Source organism: Lepidochelys kempii, chromosome 12 (assembly GCF_965140265.1).
Source record: "Lepidochelys kempii isolate rLepKem1 chromosome 12, rLepKem1.hap2, whole genome shotgun sequence".
Classification (NCBI taxonomy): domain Eukaryota; kingdom Metazoa; phylum Chordata; order Testudines; family Cheloniidae; genus Lepidochelys; species Lepidochelys kempii.
Window position 1 is genome coordinate 4,680,887 of NC_133267.1, and position 20,419 is coordinate 4,701,305.

The following is a 20,419-nucleotide window of genomic DNA, read 5'->3' on the forward strand; positions in this document are numbered from 1 at the left end:
GTTCCAAAGAGATCTCATACTAACAAACACATTTCTTAAAGCATGTGGTATGGGCTTTGAGTTGGAGAGTCTAGATTGGTTTTTCACTTGGTCCTGGGGTGGGTCTTGAGTCACCTTGAAGTAACCCCTCCACCTGATCAGGAGCAGTGCTGCTGAAGACAGGTGTACGTGACTGCAAGACGTAACCAAAGTTCTTGAGGTTGTGGTGGGCAGAGCATTGTGTGTGTAGGCTGAGCGTAGTGCCATCCAAACTAACAGTTTCAGTTACTCATTATTTATAATCTGGCATTAAATACCCCAAATCTGGGTTTTCCAACATTTTAGTGTAAACCACATCTTATAGAGATCCTCATGGACACTTAACATGTCATTCGTTATCCCAGGACATCCCATGGCAACCACAGCAATCGTTTACATGGAAAAGTAACATTATGATGGTAACTCACATATTTAGCTTTTCTTAATGCAGACTACCACCTGGAAACAAAGAGAAGAGTTAGTAACACGTAACCAGTCAGCTCTGCATGGTCCACCCTCTGGAACCTTCTCCCTAAACCATCATGGTGCTACATCCTTAGGCCAAGTTACTGCTGCTGACTTCCATGGAAACTCCCTTCTGAAGCCAGTCCCCACCACGGCAGTTACATCACAAACTAACTTCTTACCAGACTGTGGTTTATTTTAACATAATGCACTACTTCATTGACTTTCATATGACTTTTTTACACTTAACCAAATCACTATTTCAGTTTGTTGCTGGGCTGTTCTTTTGGGGCCAGAATAAGGAGTACTGCTGAAACCACCAGTTTGTGTGAGTGCAGTTGCATCTTTATCTGTAGGAGGCAAGTGCTGCTGTAACAATAATAAATCTATGCTAAATCTCCAGTGGCTTTAGAAAAACTCTGGGTTTAGGTAAGCTGCACTGAGGAAATCCTACATCACTGAATTAAAAATATGGTGTGAACATCTAAGAGGAGAAATCCCTGGCTATCTTAAAGCTGAATGGTATTGTTGGGAGGTGTAAGGTACATTATAGAGCATGACATCACCATTGGCATCAGCTGCTGAATCTTGTGTTTTGAATATATTTGGCAAAGTGAAGAGCTTTTTAAAATCTTTTTTTCCCTCCCCTCTCCATAGGCTGACGAAGATCCTATCATAGGATTCCACCAGATATTTATATTAAAGAACATCAATGATGCCTGGGTTTGCACCAATGACATGTTCAGGCTAGCACTGCACAACTACGGCTGAGCTGGTACCCCCAAGGCACCTGTGCTTTCTCTTTCTCCTCTCCTTTACTGATATATTCACACTCACGGAACATTCCAAATATCCTACACAAACCTGCAACACCGCAGTGAGCGAGCGAGCAAGATCCATGACCTGCCCTTCTGCCAAGTTTACGTTGTCACTAGATGAGTTTCTTGTGCATGATGTTTGGAAGTTAGACTTAGCTGCATTTGACAAGAGAAATGTGTGTTGTACCAGCATGCCTTGGAAAGAATCCATAATGCAAAAGGTTGTCTCTTTATGTACTGACCAGTTGCTCTAGTAACCCAAAGAAATGAAAGGAAAGAACAGCGGCCTGTACAGCCCAGATACTGATTTGTTCAGATGTCTCAATGCTACATTATACAATAATAAAACCATGAGATTTTCTTAACAGTTTAAATTGTTTTAATGACTTGGATGTTGAGTGCATAACCATAAAGTCTTTAGTCAGTTCTTTGGATTTCCTGTGTCTACCTGGCTGTCTACACTTACAAACCTGAAAATCAACCTGACCCTTTAGTTCTAACTGTACACTTGCATCGCGTCTCTTGCAGCTGAACATCAGTCCTAATATGCCTTGGCCACAGATCTCTTCCTCTCTCCCGCCCCCCCCACTTCAGCAGCCAGAGGTGGAGGCTTGTGGTTCATATTTTCATGTGCCCTGTAAAGTCAGACTTCAGTTGTTTAAGCTTTTTTTAGTCTTTATTTTATGCAGAACAGACAGAAGGTAATGCACAAAGTTGACAATCATGGCAATATGTATTAGTCACGTGTCTTGTCATAACACTCGTTATGGTGTCAATCATCGCTAAGTCCTTCCAGCTAAATATGCCAACTGTATTTCCTCTGTGTTCTACTGCTCTGGGTAATGTAGCCTCCAGCTTTCTGAATTGCCAATAGAACTTTGTTTTTTTGCATGTCTCCCTCTTCTCAAAATTGCATTTAATGCCAATGTCCTAGCCAAATTCCCACTCTAAGTAACTACATTCAGCCTCTGAACTTCCCCTGTGGTTTGAATTGGGTATGCATTCAAACTCTGTTCTAAACCGGTATATAGTGTTCTTGTTGATAGGCAGTCAGCTGCCGCATGCCACCCAGAGGGGGCAGCATTTCATTGGTGAAGGGATTCCTATATTTGAGTATTTCTAGATTTTTTTTCATAGTAAAAGATGCCACATTAACTAGATTGCATCGTTCACGTCACTTACGGCTGACTAACCTGATGGGTCCAGATTTTCAAAAGTGCACAGAACTCAGCTGCTCTTATTGTGACACTTATGGCCAGGTTTCCAAGAGAGCTCAGTACACAGTGTGCTCGGCTCTCTTGAAAATCTGGTCATGTATTTTGGTCCCTAAATGGGAGCTGAGCTCTCCTGAAAACAGGCTTTGGGCTCTCTCATTGATGTGCTAACCACACTGTCCTTGTTCCACTCTAACTTGCTGTTCACCTCAATTTTAAATGGGCAACAAGGAATAGAAGTAGCAGACTGTTAATTTCCTATTACTGCTTCTCTGCTCTAGAAATAGTATCACAATGTTCTATTAATCCCATAATAGAAGGATTAGTCCTTAGCAGAAAAACCCTTATATACAAAAGGGCCATTCTTCATGGTCTGGGGCTATTGTTTTTTTGATCTCAAGATAGGAAACCCTCCCCTCTGCTATTAGACCTTAGACCCATCTTCTTCCAGTCTGTTCTCGAATTAGAGAGAGGAGGCTGGCTCAAATAGAGTTGACTCACTAATCGAATCTTTCTTCAGAGTAGCAGCCGTGTTAGTCTGTATCTGCAAAAAAGAACAGGAGTACTTGTGGCACCTTAGAGACTAACCAATTTATTTGAGCATAAGCTTTCGTAAGCTATAGCTCACTTCATTGGATGCATGCAGTGGAAAATACAGTAGGGGGATTTTATATACACAGAGAACATGGAACAATGGTTGTTGCCATATACATTGTAACGAGAGTGATCAGGTAAGATCTGTTATGCAGAAAGATCCTGCCCACTAAACCCAGAGACCCCTTAGCATCCAACTCTATAACTTGCTCTTGCAAGAGAGCTACTTAATTACTACGCTAAAGGAGTGATGCTTCCTATCAATCTTAGTCTGACCATTATTTCACATGCTCCCCTCTTACGCTTTACAAACCTGAAATTCAGAGAACGGTGCAATCAGCTGCCCCAGAAGGTTTCTTGCCTGCTTAACTTCTTGCGTTGCAGTAAGTTTCTTCCCCTTGGTAGTTCGGCCCTGGCTCCCTATCTAGAGAAGACAAGTGCCAGTTCTACTTCCTGCAGAAGCCAGTGCTACATAAAGTGCTTCTGGGAGGCTGCAGCTCGTTCGCTGAGCCAGGGTAAGGGGAGAGACACTTGCTCTCTTAGTTACGGCTTCCGCTCAAGGACTGCTTTAAAGAAGCCATTTATTCCAACGTAAACCGTTGCTCTTGCACTGCTGCCCATATCTCACTGCAAGTGTTGGAGTGAATTCTGAAATAGCCACCTACAAATGTAGGGGGGCTGCCTGGAGGGAGGAGGAGAGGGGATGTTCTTGCCCCTCTTAACTAACTACTCTAGGTGGGGAGAATGATGCGTTCTATAAACCCAGGATTCTCATTCCAAAAAGCCTGTCTTGTCCTGCCCACCCTGGATGAAACTTTTGGGATCCTCTCATGGTACCATGCTTAGCTGGAAGGTCATGCTGGCCTTAATATTAGCAGTGTTAATAGCCATATTAAAAAGATGCCTTAAGAAAATTCCCCAAATGTGATTATTGCGGACAACCTATCTAGTCCTTATGGAACATCACATGTTGACTAGAAGGTGGGGAAAGGAAAAGCATGTTCCTTGTCCCTAAGAAGGGAATGACTGGCTTCTGTTCACACTGAATAACTTGGAACCTTCCCCTTGGTGGCACATATGTACTGCAGTTATAGCTGCCTTGGACAGCTATCTAGAATTGTCTTGGCTGAAGAAAATGGGTTCTAACCCTAACTCAAATTGGAGGGGAAGAATTTCTAAGCTAATCTGCACCATAGACTTTAAACATCCGCAGTTGTGTGCAATACGCAGTGTTGGGTGTTTGACCACCTAGCTCTGTACTCTGTATTAGCTATTATGCCAGAGCTGCTCTCTTGTGAATAAACTGGAAGACCATTGTGCTACTTGCTACAGAAATAGGGTGACCTCTTGATGCTCTAATATTGCTCCAGATGTGACCCTCCTTGGAATACCTCTGGGTCATGAGTTCTCTGTCCACTAGCTGTAAACATGAAAATGTGCCACCAGCAGTTATCTGGCTTATCAGAAGAAAATGGAAAAAACCTGATGCAGTCATTGAATGATACAGAGCTTACACAATGTTTTGTGATGGGAAATCTATGTGCTTACAGAGGAAAACAGGTCTTTAAAATTGTAGGCCTATGTACAGCAATAGCCTTGTGGGTCAATTTAAGTCAAGTGAACAGGTGTGTGGAGTAAGACTATACATTCAGTATATGCTCTACTGTATGATGATGGCTTGTTATGATTGTACCTGTGACCAATGTGTTAATCAATAAAGGTTTTCTTCAACAAAGGTTGCTTGCTTGGGCTCAAGCCAAGAAACCAGAGATTAGATTATGGCTGGGTCCTAACACTGGAAAAACTAGACTGGGGAAGTGCCGAGAACAGCTCAGCTTTACTGCAGTATTCCTGCCATTGGGTGTGAAATATCTCAACCTACCAACTCAGCTGCTAGAGGGAATGCAGACCTCCTCGCTGCTCAAACTAGTGCACTGCTGGTAAGATGAGTTTATTGGGTTATGGTGCTTTGCCTACTCTTAAGGGAAATTTAGACTCCTCATCATGATGACAACTTACAGGCTGAAGTTCTTGTTACCAAAGATCTTGGATCTCCCTAATTGCGTTAGATGTGACTTCTCCTCCTGAATCCTATTTGCAGTGACAGGCAGCTGCTTTCAGACTGCATTGTCTGTGTGAGCTTCCTCTAAAGGACACTGCTTTGTTATTTCTCACATCTACCAGTTTTCACATGCCACCTTAATAGCGATGGGTTTTATGATTGGGGAGGGGGTCCTGTTAATCTGTGCTCATTTAACAGTTGTTCAGCCACAGACTCACGTTATCCAATCTCCTGTTGGTCCCAAAAGAGTGAGTAGAATTGAGGCTGCCTTCAGTATGACTCTGCAGCCTAGGTGTAATGCCATAACCTTGGGTGTGGCTATAAACTTGCTTTAGGATGAAGGCTGCTGTCTGGTCCCATCATGGATAGGGAAAGGGAGCTTACTTGGGAAAGCACGAAGCTGTGCTCTGCTTTGTTTGGCTGACAGGAACCCCAAACTGACCTCCTGTGAAGGATTTATTTGACTTTGACCCAAGGAAAGCTTTTCACTCCTTTGTCTAAAGATACTGTATGTGGGCTAAACAGTGTCTCTGGCAATGGACATATCCAAGGGAAAGACTGAAGTAACATGATTTGCCGCAGCATTTTTTCTTTTAAAAAAAGAAGCTCAAACCTCTCTCAACTTGTGAAGCAGTCTGTCCCCCGATAACATTTCACCTCACCATGTCTCCTTATTTGTACTGATCTGCGCCACAATACTTGTTTGTGGTTGTATATCCATCCTTTACCTCCTCCACCCTCAGACTGCTGCACTGTTGTTGTTGAACATGGGCCCTGAGAAGCTCAGTTTAAATAGAATGCTTTCCCTCCTCCAAGAGCAAATCAGACCCCTCCAAGCCAAACTGTAGTCATGAATTTCAGGCTCATTGTCTTTCTTAGCCTGATCTCCTGTCAAAATGCAGAGCACTTACCTAGGTATCCTTGATCCAAACCAGAAGCAGTAAGTGAAGACTTGCGCCACTGTTGCCTCCCCTCTTCTCTATAGCAGTTGCCCAGTTGGAAAGAGATTGGAATGATGCATATAGCTGAGACCACTACATTCCTTGCTAGCCCAGTTCAAGGAGCATTGGGCCTGTTTGGGTCTGAAAGTAGCTTTTGTATTAGCTAGGGCCAGGCACCCGAGCTTTAGTGTGAGGGGGAGATAAATGTTTATGCTTGTGAATGGAAAGGATCTAAAAGTGGTGGAAGGTGTTCAAGGCAGAGGATCCACTGCTTCTGTTTAACTGGGAGGGGGCAGCCCATTATGGCAAGAGGAAAAGATGGTTTCAGGGCCATGTCATCCTGCTCTCTTTGCTTTTCTTTGAGAAAATAGTCCTAGTCTGTTTCCTTCCATTCCCAGGGCAGAAGGAGTCTCCTAGTGCCTTTCCGGCCCCCAAACAGAGCAGGCAGCGGAGAGCCCCAGGGCTCACACCTGCCACAGGAAGACAGGAGCTGAGACAGTCCTTGTCCTTGAAGCTGCTTCAGGAGCTCTCTAACAGGATTCACCCTGTGCCCCCTGGGTGCATCTCTTAGTCCACAGCACACCTGCTCCTGTTCCCCAGGGATCATCAATCTGCCTTGGATCTTGGGGCTGTGGAGGTCCTATTTGGAAGAGGCAGTGGAATATGCCCAACCACAGGCACAAGGCTTTCCTTTCAGAGCAATGGCTTGGTTTGCCTAGATTAGGAAGAGAGGACAAGGTTAGGTTGGGGCTAACTAACACGTGTTAGGTAGTCTTTCCTTTTTCTTAGTAAAGCTGCAGATTAATGCTTTTTACCTTGATTTAGCTAATCTAGGTGAACCTTGACCAGCAAAATCAAGACAAAAAGTGTTAAGATGGGTCTGTAACAGAGAATTTCTCATAGTTGGGTCAAGGTAGAAAATATGGTGGCTAGCCCCGAGACCTCTCTCTTTAGTTCAGACAAATTCTATAGGTATGTCTACACTGCAATAAAAGACGTGTGGCTAGCCCAGGATAGCAGACTTGGGCTCACAGGGCTCGTCATGCAGGGCTAGAACATTGCAGTGTAGACATTTGGGCTTGGACTGAAGCTTGGGCTCTGAGTCCTCAGGAGGTGGGGAGAGCGTCAGAGTGCAGGCTCCATCCTGCACCGGAGTGTCTATGCTGCAGTTTTATGGCCCTGCAGCCTGAGTCAGCTGCCCTAGGTCCCTCTGTGCCTTCGATGCACGGGTGACCCCTCAGAAGCAAGGAAATGACACCAACTTTCTCTTTGAGGTGGTAGCAGAATCTCCACAAGGCGCTCAGGTGCTGCCTCTGCTGGTCCATAGGACCCTCGGCCTTGATGGGGCAGAGGCAATTCAGGCAATACCCCCTGCCCTGTAACAATAGCCCCCGACCCACCCCGTCTAACAATGCCCCCTCCCCATTAACAATGCCCCCCCGACCCACCCCTTCTAACAATGCCCCCTCCCCCCGTAACAACGGCCCCCGACCCACCCCATCTAACAATGCCCCCTCCCCGTAACAATGTCCCCCCCGACCTACCCCATCTAACAATGCCCCCTCCCCCCCGTAACAACGGCCCCCCCGACCCACCCCGTCTAACAATGCCCCCTCCCCCCGTAACAATGTCCCCCCCGACCCACCCCTTCTAACAATGCCCCCTCCCCCCGTAACAATGTCCCCCCCGACCCACCCCTTCTAACAATGCCCCCTCCCCCCGTAACAACGGCCCCCGACCTACCCCGTCTAACAATGCCCCCTCCCCCCCGTAACAATGTCCCCCCCGACCTACCCCTTCTAACAATGCCCCCTCCCCCCGTAACAACGGCCCCCGACCCACCCTGTCTAACAATGCCCCCTCCCCCCGTAACAACGGCCCCTGACCCACCCCGTCTAACAATGCCCCCTCCCCCGTAACAATGTCCCCCCCGACCCACCCCGTCTAACAATGTCCCCTCCCCCGTAACAATGTCCCCCCCAACCTACCCCGTCTAACAATGCCCCCTCCCCCCGTAACAACGGCCCCCGACCCACCCCGTCTAACAATGCCCCCTCCCCCCCGTAACAACGGCCCCCCCGACCCACCCTGTCTAACAATGCCCCCTCCCCCCGTAACAATGTCCCCCCCGACCCACCCCGTCTAACAATGCCCCCTCCCCCGTAACAATGTCCCCCCCGACCCACCCTGTCTAACTGCCCCCTCCCCCCGTAACAACGGCCCCCGACCCACCCCGTCTAACAATGCCCCCTCCCCCCCGTAACAACGGCCCCCCCGACCCACCCCGTCTAACAATGCCCCCTCCCCCCCGTAACAACGGCCCCCCCGACCCACCCTGTCTAACAATGCCCCCTCCCCCCGTAACAACGGCCCCCGACCCACCCCGTCTAACAATGCCCCCCCCCCGTAACAACGGCCCCCCTGACCCACCCTGTCTAACAATGCCCCCTCCCCCCGTAACAACGGCCCCCAACCCACCCCGTCTAACAATGCCCCCTCCCCTGTAACAATGTCCCCCCTGACCCACCCTGTCTAACAATGCCCCCTGCCCCCCGTAACAACGGCCCCCCCGACCCACCCCGTCTAACAATGCCCCCTCCCCCCGTAACAATGTCCCCCCCGACCCACCCCTTCTAACAATGCCCCCTGCCCCCGTAACAACGGCCCCCGACCCACCCCGTCTAACAATGCCCCCTCCCCCCCGTAACAATGTCCCCCCCGACCTACCCCTTCTAACAATGCCCCCTCCCCCCGTAACAACGGCCCCCCGACCCACCCTGTCTAACAATGCCCCCTCCCCCCGTAACAACGGCCCCCGACCCACCCCGTCTAACAATGCCCCTCCCCGTAACAATGTCCCCCCTGACCCACCCCGTCTAACAATGCCCCCTCCCCCCGTAACAATGTCCCCCCCGACCCACCCCGTCTAACAATGCCCCCTCCCCCCGTAACAACGGCCCCCGACCCACCCCGTCTAACAATGCCCCCTCCCCCCGTAACAACGGCCCCCCCGACCTACCCCTTCTAACAATGCCCCCTCCCCCCGTAACAACGGCCCCCCCGACCCACCCCTTCTAACAATGCCCCCTCCCCCCGTAACAATGTCCCCCCCGACCCACCCCTTCTAACAATGCCCCCTGCCCCCGTAACAACGGCCCCCGACCCACCCCGTCTAACAATGCCCCCTCCCCCCGTAACAACGGCCCCCCCGACCCACCCCGTCTAACAATGCCCCCTCCCCCGTAACAACGGCCCCCCCGACCCACCCCGTCTAACAATGCCCCCTCCCCCGTAACAACGGCCCCCCTGACCCACCCCGTCTAACAATGCCCCCTCCCCCCGTAACAATGTCCCCCCCGACCCACCCCTTCTAACAATGCCCCCTGCCCCCGTAACAACGGCCCCCGACCCACCCCGTCTAACAATGCCCCCTCCCCCCGTAACAACGGCCCCTGACCCACCCCGTCTAACAATGCCCCCTCCCCCCCGTAACAACGGCCCCCCCGACCCACCCCGTCGAACAATGCCCCCTCCCCCCCGTAACAACGGCCCCCCGACCCACCCCGTCTAACAATGCCCCCTCCCCCCCGTAACAACGGCCCCCCCGACCCACCCCGTCGAACAATGCCCCCTGCCCCCCAACGATACCTACTGACAGACATACATCACGCTCCGGCCGCCGGTCAGGGGGTCTCCAGACAGTGGGGGCGCGGCCAGGTCAGGGCAGGGGAGGGGGTATCTCGCCCACTGCCTCTGGTTCGGTCGGAACGTGCCTGACCAGGGCTGGTTTCCGGGGGCCGCGGTGGCGAACGGACCGGAAGCGGAAGTGGAGTCGGCGGGTCTGACCGGAGCTGGGAGCGTAGCGGGAAGCGGGCCCATGGCCTCTGCCAGCATCGACATCGAGGACGCGACCCAGCACCTGAGGGACATCCTCAAGCTGGACCGGCCGGCGGGTGAGGGCCCCGAGACTGTCCCGCCCGTGCTCGGCTGTCCTCGCCGGGGGCGCCCCCCCCCGCCCGCTTGTGTCCGTCGGGGCGCCCCCCCCCCGCCCGCTTGTGTCCCTCGGGGCGCGCGCCCCCCCCCTTCCCCGCCCGCTTGTGTCCCTCGGGCCCCCCCCCCTTCCCCGCCCGCTTGTGTCCCTCGGGGCGCGCGCCCCCCCCTTCCCCGCCCGCTTGTGTCCCTCGGGGCGCGCGCCCCCCCCTTCCCCGCCCGCTTGTGTCCCTCGGGCCCCCCCCCTTCCCCGCCCGCTTGTGTCCCTCGGGCCCCCCCCCCTTCCCCGCCCGCTTGTGTCCCTCGGGGCGCGCGCCCCCCCCCTTCCCCGCCCGCTTGTGTCCCTCGGGGCGCGCGCCCCCCCCCTTCCCCGCCCGCTTGTGTCCCTCGGGCCCCCCCCCTTCCCCGCCCGCTTGTGTCCCTCGGGCCCCCCCCCTTCCCCGCCCGCTTGTGTCCCTCGGGCCCCCCCCCCTTCCCCGCCCGCTTGTGTCCCTCGGGGCGCGCGCCCCCCCCCTTCCCCGCCCGCTTGTGTCCCTCGGGGCGCGCGCCCCCCCCCTTCCCCGCCCGCTGGGGGCGCGCTGTGGATCCCTCCTTTCTGCTCCTCTTCCTCCAGCCCCCTGAGCTGTGCCCGTGGCGCTGGTCTCTGCTCCTCCAGCCGTGGCGCTGTGGTGGGCTACAAGGTGCGGGAGTCCCTCTGCGGCGATCCCGGGCCAGGAGCCGCCGGGTGGTAGGGTGGAGCCGGGCTGCTGCAGGGGCCAGGCTAGGCCGGGCAGCTCTCCTCTCTTGGGGAAACGGCAGCGCCGGCGGAAGAGGAGCCGGATGGAAATGTAGTTTCTCTGCCCCCCACCCCCAGTTTTCTTGTTACCGCCGCTCCCCTAATCTCACATGCTTGTTCCTCGTGAGGGGGAGACGTTAGATCTTTTTCTTCCCCTGTCAGTTCGGCCATGTCACCCCCCTTTCTGAGTGCTCCACTGGCTTCCCCTTTTTCATTACATCAGACATCAGCTGCTTGTCTTCACTCTTAAGGCCCTTCACAGTCAATCCCCACCCTACCTGTCCTCTCTCAGTCAGTATCAGGCTGTCAGTGCTCACCTCGGACACCCCTGAGGCCAGTCTCCATTGTGCATGTGTTAAATTTTCAAACACCTTCATGCTTTTTCCCATGCAGCCCCTCATCCTTAAGAGGAGCTTCCTGTAAACATCCATAGAGCTACCTCGTTATCCTCTTTCAGATTCCTCCTTAACTCTTCTTAGCCATGAGGGCTACAGAGAACTTCGCAATGGCTAAACTGCTGATGTACTAAAAACATTGCTTCTCATGCTGACCAATATTGTCTCAAGTATTGTATCACCTGTTGTCTCTCATCTTATACTGCATTTGTAAGCTCCTCGGGGAAGGGGTTATCTTGTTGTTCTGTGCTTTGCACAGTTGGGTCTTGGTGGATGATGAAGGCTTCGAGATGCTGCAGTGATACAAATAATAAGATCCTAGTGATTAATAAGATCTTAAATGTAACTCTGTGACTGCCAGAGCACCAAAGCCCAAACGATTTCCAGCAGCACAGCTAAACTGTGCCAAAATGTTCTCTCATCATGTCGGAGCAGCCACACTGTATTCTGGGAAATGTCTCTGATGTGCCTTGGGTAGTACCTGGTGTGATGGCATAGAGGACAGGAGCACCCTTGGATTCCTGACCTGCACTGCTCCACTCCTGGGGTGGCCAAAGCATGGCCACAGAGTGCTCATTGCCCCCAACATACAGTGTGCCATCTTATCCAGGCAGAAGCCAGGGTTTCTGTGGGCCTTGTCTCCATACCAACAATGAGGTTGCCTTCAGTCTGCCTGCCTTTGGCCCCTGGACTCCTGCTCATTTGCCAGTGTGGGCCTTGGCTGCGTAAAGTGTGAGCATGTGTTGACACACTTGCTGTGTGTTGTGAGAGGCCCAGTGGAGTTGCCTTTGCAACAACTGATGTGCTCGCTGCAGAGCCCTGTCAGAGCTGAGCTCCTCGAGGGTCCAAGTGTGGCTCTTCGATAGCTGTGACAAAGGCTTTGCATTGTGGAAGTGCAGATGCTGCCACCCACAGTAGTGACTCTGCATCCTGCTGGATTTCTTAACAGTTTGAAAGTTAAAATCTATGAGTGAAGCATCTCAAACACCTGGTTCAGCTTAATCCTACCAGCTCCTCAGCCTCTCCAGTTACATTCTCTCCTCATTCTCCTGTTGGGTATGTAAGTGAAGAGGGCTGGTTTGGCAAATGGTTGGTAACAGCTTCTGTTTTCAAATAGTCAGCTATCAGACAGGGCTTTCATGTGACTGTGACATCCAACTGCCTGAGAAATTCTAATCTCTGCATCTAATTCCACTGCGGACAGTTGTATGAAGGTTGTAGTAGGCACATAACAGTGGTCTGAATGAATAGACAACCCTGCTGGACTCAGTCTCTGTACAACACTTCCATTTAGTGGTATAGACCTGACCGCTAGTGTCCCTGATGTGCAAAAGATTTAGATTGTCCACATAATCTGGAAATTGCTGCCTTCCTGATTTGTGTAGAGATGCTTCCTATTTCAGCTAGCCTGGTATGATCCAGAGTTTGCTTCTTAACCTCCATCCCTGGGCTGTAGGATCCTCTGCTGCTTCACTCTCCTACTGTCCTCTCTAGTGATATGGGTGCTGGAGCTCCATCTCTTTGCTGTAGTGAGAGGACAGGTGGAGGTTGTCTGGATGTGGAAGGGTGAGCAAGGGACTATAGAGGTTAGATTTAAAGTTGGCTTGAGCTTCTTAACTGAGGCCTTGTCTGCACTAAAGGGAAAAGTCAATCTAGGCTATGCAATTTGAGTTATGTGAATAGCATAACTCAAATCAACATAGCTTAGATCTACTTAGCATGATGTCGATGGGAGACACTCTCCCATTGACTCCCGTTACTCTTCTCAATCAGGTGGAGTACAGGAGTTGACGGGAGAGTGATCAGCAGTCGACCGATGCATCGATCGCCACAGAGTCAAGCGTAGACAAGCCCTGAGTACTTCCTAGCTTATTTGTTTTTCCTTTTCACCCTTAAAGGTTTTGCTGTTGCAATTGTTCGAGAGTTTTTCTTACCAGTCTGATAATTTGGTTGGATTAGTAACCTAAAGAAACTCTGCAATAGAGCTACCTTTAGAATGAATAACCTCCCATCTTCTGGAATGGGGAGTGTTATCCCTTCTGATCCAAAAGTAATCCTCTGCAGCTGTCTCCATAGACTGTTTTCTGTGAGGTGAGGTATCAGCGACTTTCAGTAGGCCAACACTGCTCCATCAGCGACTCAGATGTCACTCACTTCTGTAAATCCCCAGCTCAGCCACAGACGGTTGGGTGACTGGTAGCTGCCGCCTTGTCTTTGGGAATGTACCCCAAGAAAGCAGTGCTGTCTCTTCTCACCATCTCCTAGCCTAACTTGGTAGTGCTGGGAGTCTCTTGCCTCATGTGTGCCTTCTGCTGCTAAGGGTGCCAATGTGTTAATTAGTAGAGCCTTTGCTAGAGAGCTGGGCAGCATTCCTCTAAATCCTTATCCAAACCACTGCTGGCAAGAGGCAGCACACCAGCCCCATCACCCTGTTCAAATGAGGGACTTAATGTGACACTCTATTTCATACAAACCATTGTTCCCTTGCGTGGGGCAGCAGGAACAGTCCTGTGTGAGGAGGTGAGTCTAACACCCAGCTTATGATCAGCTGCTTTCTTTTCTTTGCAGGCTGGTGGTGAATGTGCTTGTCTCGTGCTTTCTCCTTGAAGCCATGGGGAAGGACCGTAATAGTTCAGGATGACTCTTGTTCCTGTTGATATGGTTGCTAGAGTGACCCTGTTCCCCCCACATATGTTTGAGTGTAGTGCCCTTGCAATGCAGTTGGCTCAGGCGAGGAACGGGGTGCGAGGGACTAAATATGATCCTGAACTCTGATGTGCTGGAGTAGGTCATTGTGCCAGCCATCCATGGCCCCCATTGCTGTATGATGCTCTTTCTCTCTTTCCCCAGGATTGCATTTTTCTGGCATCAGCAGCAAAGGTACATGGGAACCTCCACTATCTCTGGGCATAGAAAGAGCAGAGAATTTACCTCCTTTATAGCATCTCTTGCCACAGCAGATCACAGCTCTGCTGCACCGAGCACTTTCCTGCAGGGGCAACAAGGAAGGACAGAGTGAAACCAGCTAGGATTGCATCAGTTTCATGTTGCTGCTGGGCAAGCCACAATAGATGCAGTCCTCACCCTATGGTAGGGAGTGCAGTGCATTCTGTGGTCTGGAGTCTTTGTGTAGAGGATGAATGTAGCTGCCATCTGCTCCTTGCAATGCTGATTAGCATGGCCCGTGATAATGCAGCCCTGCATGCCTGTTTCTGGGATGTTGAACGTGCAGTCTCTGATTTAGCTCCTCTTTTTACAGTAAAGCAGTCTTCTAAATAAACCTGGAGAATGAATTCTATTCACAATTACTTCTGCTGGCAGCAGCATTAACTGCATTCCCTGATGTATTAAAGCAATTAACCATCCTGTTGGTAACTGGAAAGTCTGTCTTGCTTTCTGAGGACCTGCTGTTTGTGGATGGAGTTATATTTGGGTTCATTATCTTTGCCAATAACAAAAGAGCATTAACCTATGGTTGTAGGAGCAGCCATTTCACAACAAGACCATTGCAGCAGTTGTTGCCAGGGCAACCATAAACCAGGTTTCAGTTTTCTGGTCCAGTGAAAATTTCACACAGCTGTAATAAAGAAAAGAAAGTTTTGCAGAGGCAAGTGACTGTCAAGTGGCAAGGCACAGTGCCAGGTGGTTTGGTGCTCGTTCATTTCCGCTTGGGATTGTTAACCCTTAGCCCTACCTACTTGAGTAACTTTGACATGGAAATGTGTCCCTGACATTGCTGACCTTCTGAAGGCCTCCAGCAGGCCTGGTGACTGGCCATTACAAAGTGGCTAGGAGTTCCTCTGATTGAAAGGCAACATGTTGCAGGCCAGGCTTACAAAGTTGGGGCCATATGCATGCCTTGATTCAAAGCAGAGCTCCCGCTGATAACAGATGGAGGTTTGCACAAAGGGTCAGGATGCAGAACAATCCTTCTGTGCCTGGTAAACTCGGGAAATATCATAGGTACTTGGAGGCCAACTGCTATTTCTGCTGTTTGTGTTGGCAGTTGTACATGGGATTAGCTGATGTGGATGCAACAGCTGCAGTAGTTATCAGCACATACTAGGTATATGGTTGCGAATCCACATTATTTGATGATCTCTCTCTTAGTTTCATTAGGCTTCAGTCCCTAGCCAATTGAGATGAATGCGGTAGTTCACATCTGTTGTCTCAGGTTGCCTGCAGACTCAGGAATTTACCACCACATCAGTTACTTGGGTCATTTTTGGAAGGCTTCCTCTGTAGCCATAACAACTAGAGACCTACCTTTCAGTGTGACACTGGATGAATGGCTCGAGCTGGCTGCATTTGGCCCACAGGGCAGGTATTCGACAATAGCCCTGACCCACCCCATCTAACAATACCCCGTGCCCCATAACAGTACCCCCGACCCACCTGCTGTTGGGCATTCAGTAACTTGAGTTTGATGGATTTCTTGGTTGTGTCCATTGACTTCTCCTTTTTGTTTACTGAGAAGTCCATTGACTTCTCCTTATCCTGATGGGAGAAGAACTAAAGGACCTCTACACAGGTGTGTGGCACATGTTCTCTCGGAACATGGCGTTCTCTCCTGCCCAGTCAGCATACCCCAGCTGGTAGGGCAGTGGCACCTGAGGTAGGGTATTTCACACTGTGCTGTGTCACTCCTGTGATTAAATATTGCGCGTGTTGTTTTCACTTAGGTTCAGTGAACGAAAACCAAAGGCCACCCAACTCGTACAACGGGGACTTGAATGGGCTGCTGGTGCCAGACCCCATTGCAGCTGGAGATGGAGCTCCCCTGGCTAAACCAATGCTCCGAACTGTTCCTCTGGGAACCCTGCAAGAGAAGCAAGTCATGTAAGTGTTCCCCAGGGAGAGTAGAGGTTGAGCACAGGGCATCGGTAAGGGGAAGCTCAATCTGATTTTGGCTCTGATGAGAGTGGGACAAACCCAGTTCTCAGCTGTGAAAATGAGGTTGAGGTTGTGAGCAATTCAGCAGCCGATCCTGTCTCTTCAGATGATCCGTGTCCATGTTTTTACTGGTCAGTGGGGAAAGGAAGAGTTCTGAAGCTGAGTAATGATAGGCCTTGAGCAGTAGGGCCTGCTGCATAGCAGGAGTGCGGAGCATGGGTGGAGCTGTGTGGGGGAAGGAGGAGCAGGGTGTGCTGCAGGTCAGTATTAAGGAGCATCAGCAGAGCACTGTGACAAGTTCAGGACTCGTTTAGTGGGGAAGCCAGGGATTAGCAGTCTGCATTGGCAAAAGTATCGATGGAAACTTTCCCATATATGGAGACTTCAGCTAGCCCATGCCCTCTGTCACTTGCATTATTAACTCTGAATTTTTCAGACTCTGTCTTCAGGTATCATGCAGCAGAAGAGCAGGTCAAGTGACTACTTGACCCTCCACTAAATAGGAGAAATAATTAGGTGTATCTGTGAATATACGCAAATATGTGTTAATTAGACAGCAGGGCGTCTGTGCATAGAGGAGCCAAGCCTATTTCTCCAAAACGTGAGTGACGACATAACAACACAAGAAGTGCTCCTAGGAGCAGCTCATTGGTCTACGCGCTCTATCTAGTACCCTGCCTCCTGCATTGACTCCTCAGCATTAGGTTTTCTTGCCTGACAAGCTTATAGTTTGGCTTTCTGAAGACTAGCTGTTTGGCAAGTTCCTTGTTTCTGAGCTGTTGCTGGGGGAATTGCAGCATGTTTCACTGCCAGGGTTAGTTGCTTGGTTGACATTGGGCCAGCTGCATCTTGGAGGTATTTGGAGTGTGGCCCAAAGTAGCTCAGAGTAAATCTATCATTTGGAACAGGAGAGTGGATAACTTGGCTATGAGAGAGCTCTTTGGCAGACTTGAGGAGGAGAAAGCCAGGCCTCTGTGCTTGATTCTGCCAAGGAGCAGCCTTTTAGATGAATGAAGGGCCCTCTTTGGTACTAATCTTCAGTGTGCGCCCTGGAAGCTGCCCAGAAGTCTCTCTGAGTTATGGATTAAAATGGCTACCAGCAATACCTGTGCTGGGTTCCCCTCTCACGGTCTCAGGGAGGCCAAGTGTGTGAGCTGAGCTCTTTATTTCTCTTAAAAGCTGCCTTTCTGGAGATGACAGCTCCACCTGTGTGGTGATATCGGCAAAAGACGTGGAGATTGTGGCCAGCAGTGACTCTAGCATCATCAGTAAGGCCAGAGGGAGCAACAAGGTAAAGGGGAGGGTGTATCTAACCCATGTACCCCATCCCCGCAGTATCTGTGCACCCCCCGTGGAGCGACAGACAGAAATACCTCTCTTTCTTCCTGGCTTGGAGGAGGGCAAAAGCTTGCTTGGTTATAAGGGTGATTGAAGAACTTACTGAGGGACAGCTGAGTCAGATGAGGTTTGCATGTAACCCTGACTGTGCTGGGGTCTGTGCTCCTGTGTTTCTCTTGCAGGACTGAGCTCTATAGTCAAGAGCTAGCTCTGGGAAGTGCCCTTTCCTGACCTCACAAGCCTCCCCTATTGGCCAGTGGTTTCCTTGGTCCAGTGAAATGTAGCTGCTGTGGGAGGTCACGGAAGGAGAGGTGCCTTCTTGGGTAGCTAGGGCCACTCCCAGGGAGGCCTTTGAATGAACTCTGTGCTGAGGGCAGAGCACCAGCATGTATTCGTGGCCACCTGTGTTGCTCAGCAGAAGCTCTGCTATGTTTTGCATCACTCAGAGCTTTTCCAGAGCCTGTGGCTTCATGCCTAGCTATGAGCTGCAGTGATGGAGCATGTGGCTCCCCTTGGCCACCTCTGGTGTGACAGGATGGGATGGAATCTGCCAGGCAATCTCACATGGAAGTGAGTGTATTTGCTGCCGTGACTCTCCTAGTCCCTCTTAGTTCCTTACTTTGCACCTATTGCAGGGGTGGCACTTACCAGGTTGGGCCAGGCCTCTGTGTGAGCCCTTTTTGGATCCCCAAGAAGGGAATCCTGAAGCCAGGGTGAAGCTGCCTCCACCCCAGGGACTGAATGGTGCCTTTATCCCAAACACCCTTTTCGTTGACTTTTAAGTGGGATCCCAGACTTGGCCTCAATCCCTTTGCTAGCATCATTCCACAGTAGAGAATCATAGTGGCAGTCACTCCAGTGTAAACAGCATTCCTCCCTGCAGGAGCAGGGACTCTTCAGCAGCTTCATTAGAAGTCTCTTCCTATGCTCAGGGCTGTAGTGCCCCGCTTCACTCTGAAATCCCACTGTGGAATAGCCAACTGCCAGCCAGAGCATTACCCTTTCCTCTTGTTTGGTGGCTTTATTGCAGATATTTCTGTTTCTTTCACTTTGCTTCAGCTAGTCTTTTATTTCTTTCCTCCATCTAGGTAAAAATACAGCCAGTAGCCAGATATGACTGGGAGCAGAAATACTACTATGGCAACCTGATAGCTGTATCAAACTCCTACCTGGCATATGCCATTAGAGGTGAGGACCAGTTCCTGCTGCTTCATGTGATCTGTATTGGGCTCCTCCTGCTTATTTCAGTTGTTACCAGTGCAACCTAACGCTAGCTCACCATTTCTGGTTCCCATATTGGGGGCATTATTGTGGGTCAGGTGGACTTGGGAGTAGGAGTAAGAGTCGTTGGAGTTAGAAATGTGAGACTGGCAAAAGCCCCGGTGGAGGCAGGGAGGAGCATGAGGGTGAAGCTGAGAGGTTGTACTGGGATTAGCTGTGTCCCTAAGAGCGGACACTGTCCCAGGAAAAGGGGAGGAGGTGGGATGCGCCCTGCGGGACGGGTGCCTTGAAACCACAAGATTCAGTAAGGCTTGGGAATAGTGTAGGGAGCTGCACACTTCCAGGCTAGCGTGAAGGGAAACTAGGACATGTTTACGTGAGTTAGTCGCTGCAGATGCTGCTCCTGTCACTCTGCTCCCCCTGGGTTAAGATCTGGGTCCTGTTTGCTCTGGAGGTGGGGAGTTGTGAAACTGAAGGGAATCAAGCAGCAATGCCAGAGCTGGGAGTCCATAGAGACTTGATTCTATCCAGGGGAGCCCTTCTGCTGTAAACAAGCCTTTTTCCCTGGATAAGGACAGATACTCCTTGAGGACAGAGAGCAGCACAGACACACAGGATGAATTGATTTGCTTAAATTAAGACCAGTTGTGTCATTTAAGATAAACCTTAGAAGAAACAAGCTCCCAAAAAGGCAGGCACATTGCGAGGGTGTGGTACTAGTGCAATTTACAAGGAAAGATCAGCTTCTGCAGAACATGTGGAACAGGCTTCTGATCATCTGCAAGAGTGACGTCTCGTTGTGCCTGCGCTGTGGCCTTTCTCTCTGCCCTCACCCATCACTTGTTGGGATGGGCATGCTGACGGAGCTTGTCAATGTGCCTCGATACTGTCTGTTGGCCAGCAGGGATGCTGAAAACTGGAAGGTAGCTGCTGAGGCCAGAGGAAATCCTGTGAAGAAAAAGCCTGACAAGCATTGACTTCTCTTCTTTTTGTTCTCCTTTATAGGTGCCAGTAATGGCTCTGCTATGGTGCGGGTACTGAGCATCAGCACTGCCGAGCGGACCTTGCTGAAAGGATTTACGGGAGGCGTGGCAGACCTGGCTTTCGCCCATCTCAACTCCAACCAGCTGGCCTGCCTCGATGAGGCTGGCAACCTCTTTGTCTGGTGCCTGGCCATGGACAATGGGAAAATCCAGTATCTTATTGGAATAAACTCTGTGGGAGTATTTGTGTAGCAGCAACACACTGATGCAACAGCAAAGCTGGGCTCAATTTCAGGGCCTCTACAAAGGGACATTTTATCTGGTTTCCCTCTGTGTTTATCTCCTGTTTCCCTTAGAGCTTGGCAGGCAAGGAGCCTGGGTAGTCTTGCTCCTTCCATTAAGGATCACATGACAGTGTCCAACCAGTGAATGAGAGATGATAGAGCGGAGATAGGCCCCACGGGCCTTGAAAGTGAAGATGAGCAGCTTATGTTTGAGACAATGAAGAGGGGACCAGTGGAGGGATGCAAAGAGAGGGGTGATATGTTTGCGGCAGCATTCTGAATGGGTCTGAGCAGTGCAGGGTTGCATTTGTGAAGGCCAGAGGAAATAACCAAGATACAAGATGATGAGAGACTAGACAAGAGTTTGAGCTGTGTGTTCAGACAGGAGTAACTGGCAAAGAGGGGTTTCACCCAGGAGCCCCATGGAC

At 50.8% G+C, this 20,419-nt stretch overlaps 2 protein-coding genes and 1 long non-coding RNA gene across 12 annotated transcripts in view; 2 read left to right on the top strand and 1 right to left on the bottom strand.

Annotated features, from left to right (window-relative positions):
- NUTF2 (nuclear transport factor 2) overlaps positions 1-4,844 on the top strand; it is a 57,048-nt gene extending 52,204 nt beyond the window's left edge. For all 7 annotated transcript variants that reach the window (XM_073307241.1, XM_073307243.1, XM_073307239.1 and 4 more), the window contains exon 5: positions 1,141-4,844. In XM_073307241.1, the coding sequence (XP_073163342.1) occupies positions 1,141-1,254 (114 nt within the window). In that variant the 3' untranslated portion in view covers positions 1,255-4,844. The remainder of the gene's footprint in view (positions 1-1,140) is intronic.
- LOC140896106 (uncharacterized) lies at positions 1,641-9,892 on the bottom strand. 2 transcript variants are annotated; one of them, XR_012154451.1, is made up of 3 exons: positions 9,777-9,892; positions 6,083-6,827; positions 1,641-3,533 (listed from the first exon to the last, which is right to left on the bottom strand). It is a non-coding gene; the product is annotated as an uncharacterized lncRNA (long non-coding RNA). The 2 variants fall into 2 exon arrangements; XR_012154450.1 differs by having other exon boundaries at positions 1,647-3,059.
- A 36-nt stretch (positions 9,893-9,928) lies between these two features.
- The window catches only part of EDC4 (enhancer of mRNA decapping 4), a 55,432-nt gene continuing 44,941 nt past the window's right edge, over positions 9,929-20,419 (top strand). For all 3 annotated transcript variants that reach the window (XM_073307245.1, XM_073307246.1, XM_073307248.1), the window contains exons 1-5: positions 9,929-10,065; positions 15,955-16,111; positions 17,345-17,456; positions 18,592-18,691; positions 19,730-19,919. In XM_073307245.1, coding sequence (XP_073163346.1) covers positions 9,990-10,065; positions 15,955-16,111; positions 17,345-17,456; positions 18,592-18,691; positions 19,730-19,919 — 635 coding nt within the window. In that variant the 5' untranslated portion in view covers positions 9,929-9,989. The remainder of the gene's footprint in view (positions 10,066-15,954; positions 16,112-17,344; positions 17,457-18,591; positions 18,692-19,729; positions 19,920-20,419) is intronic.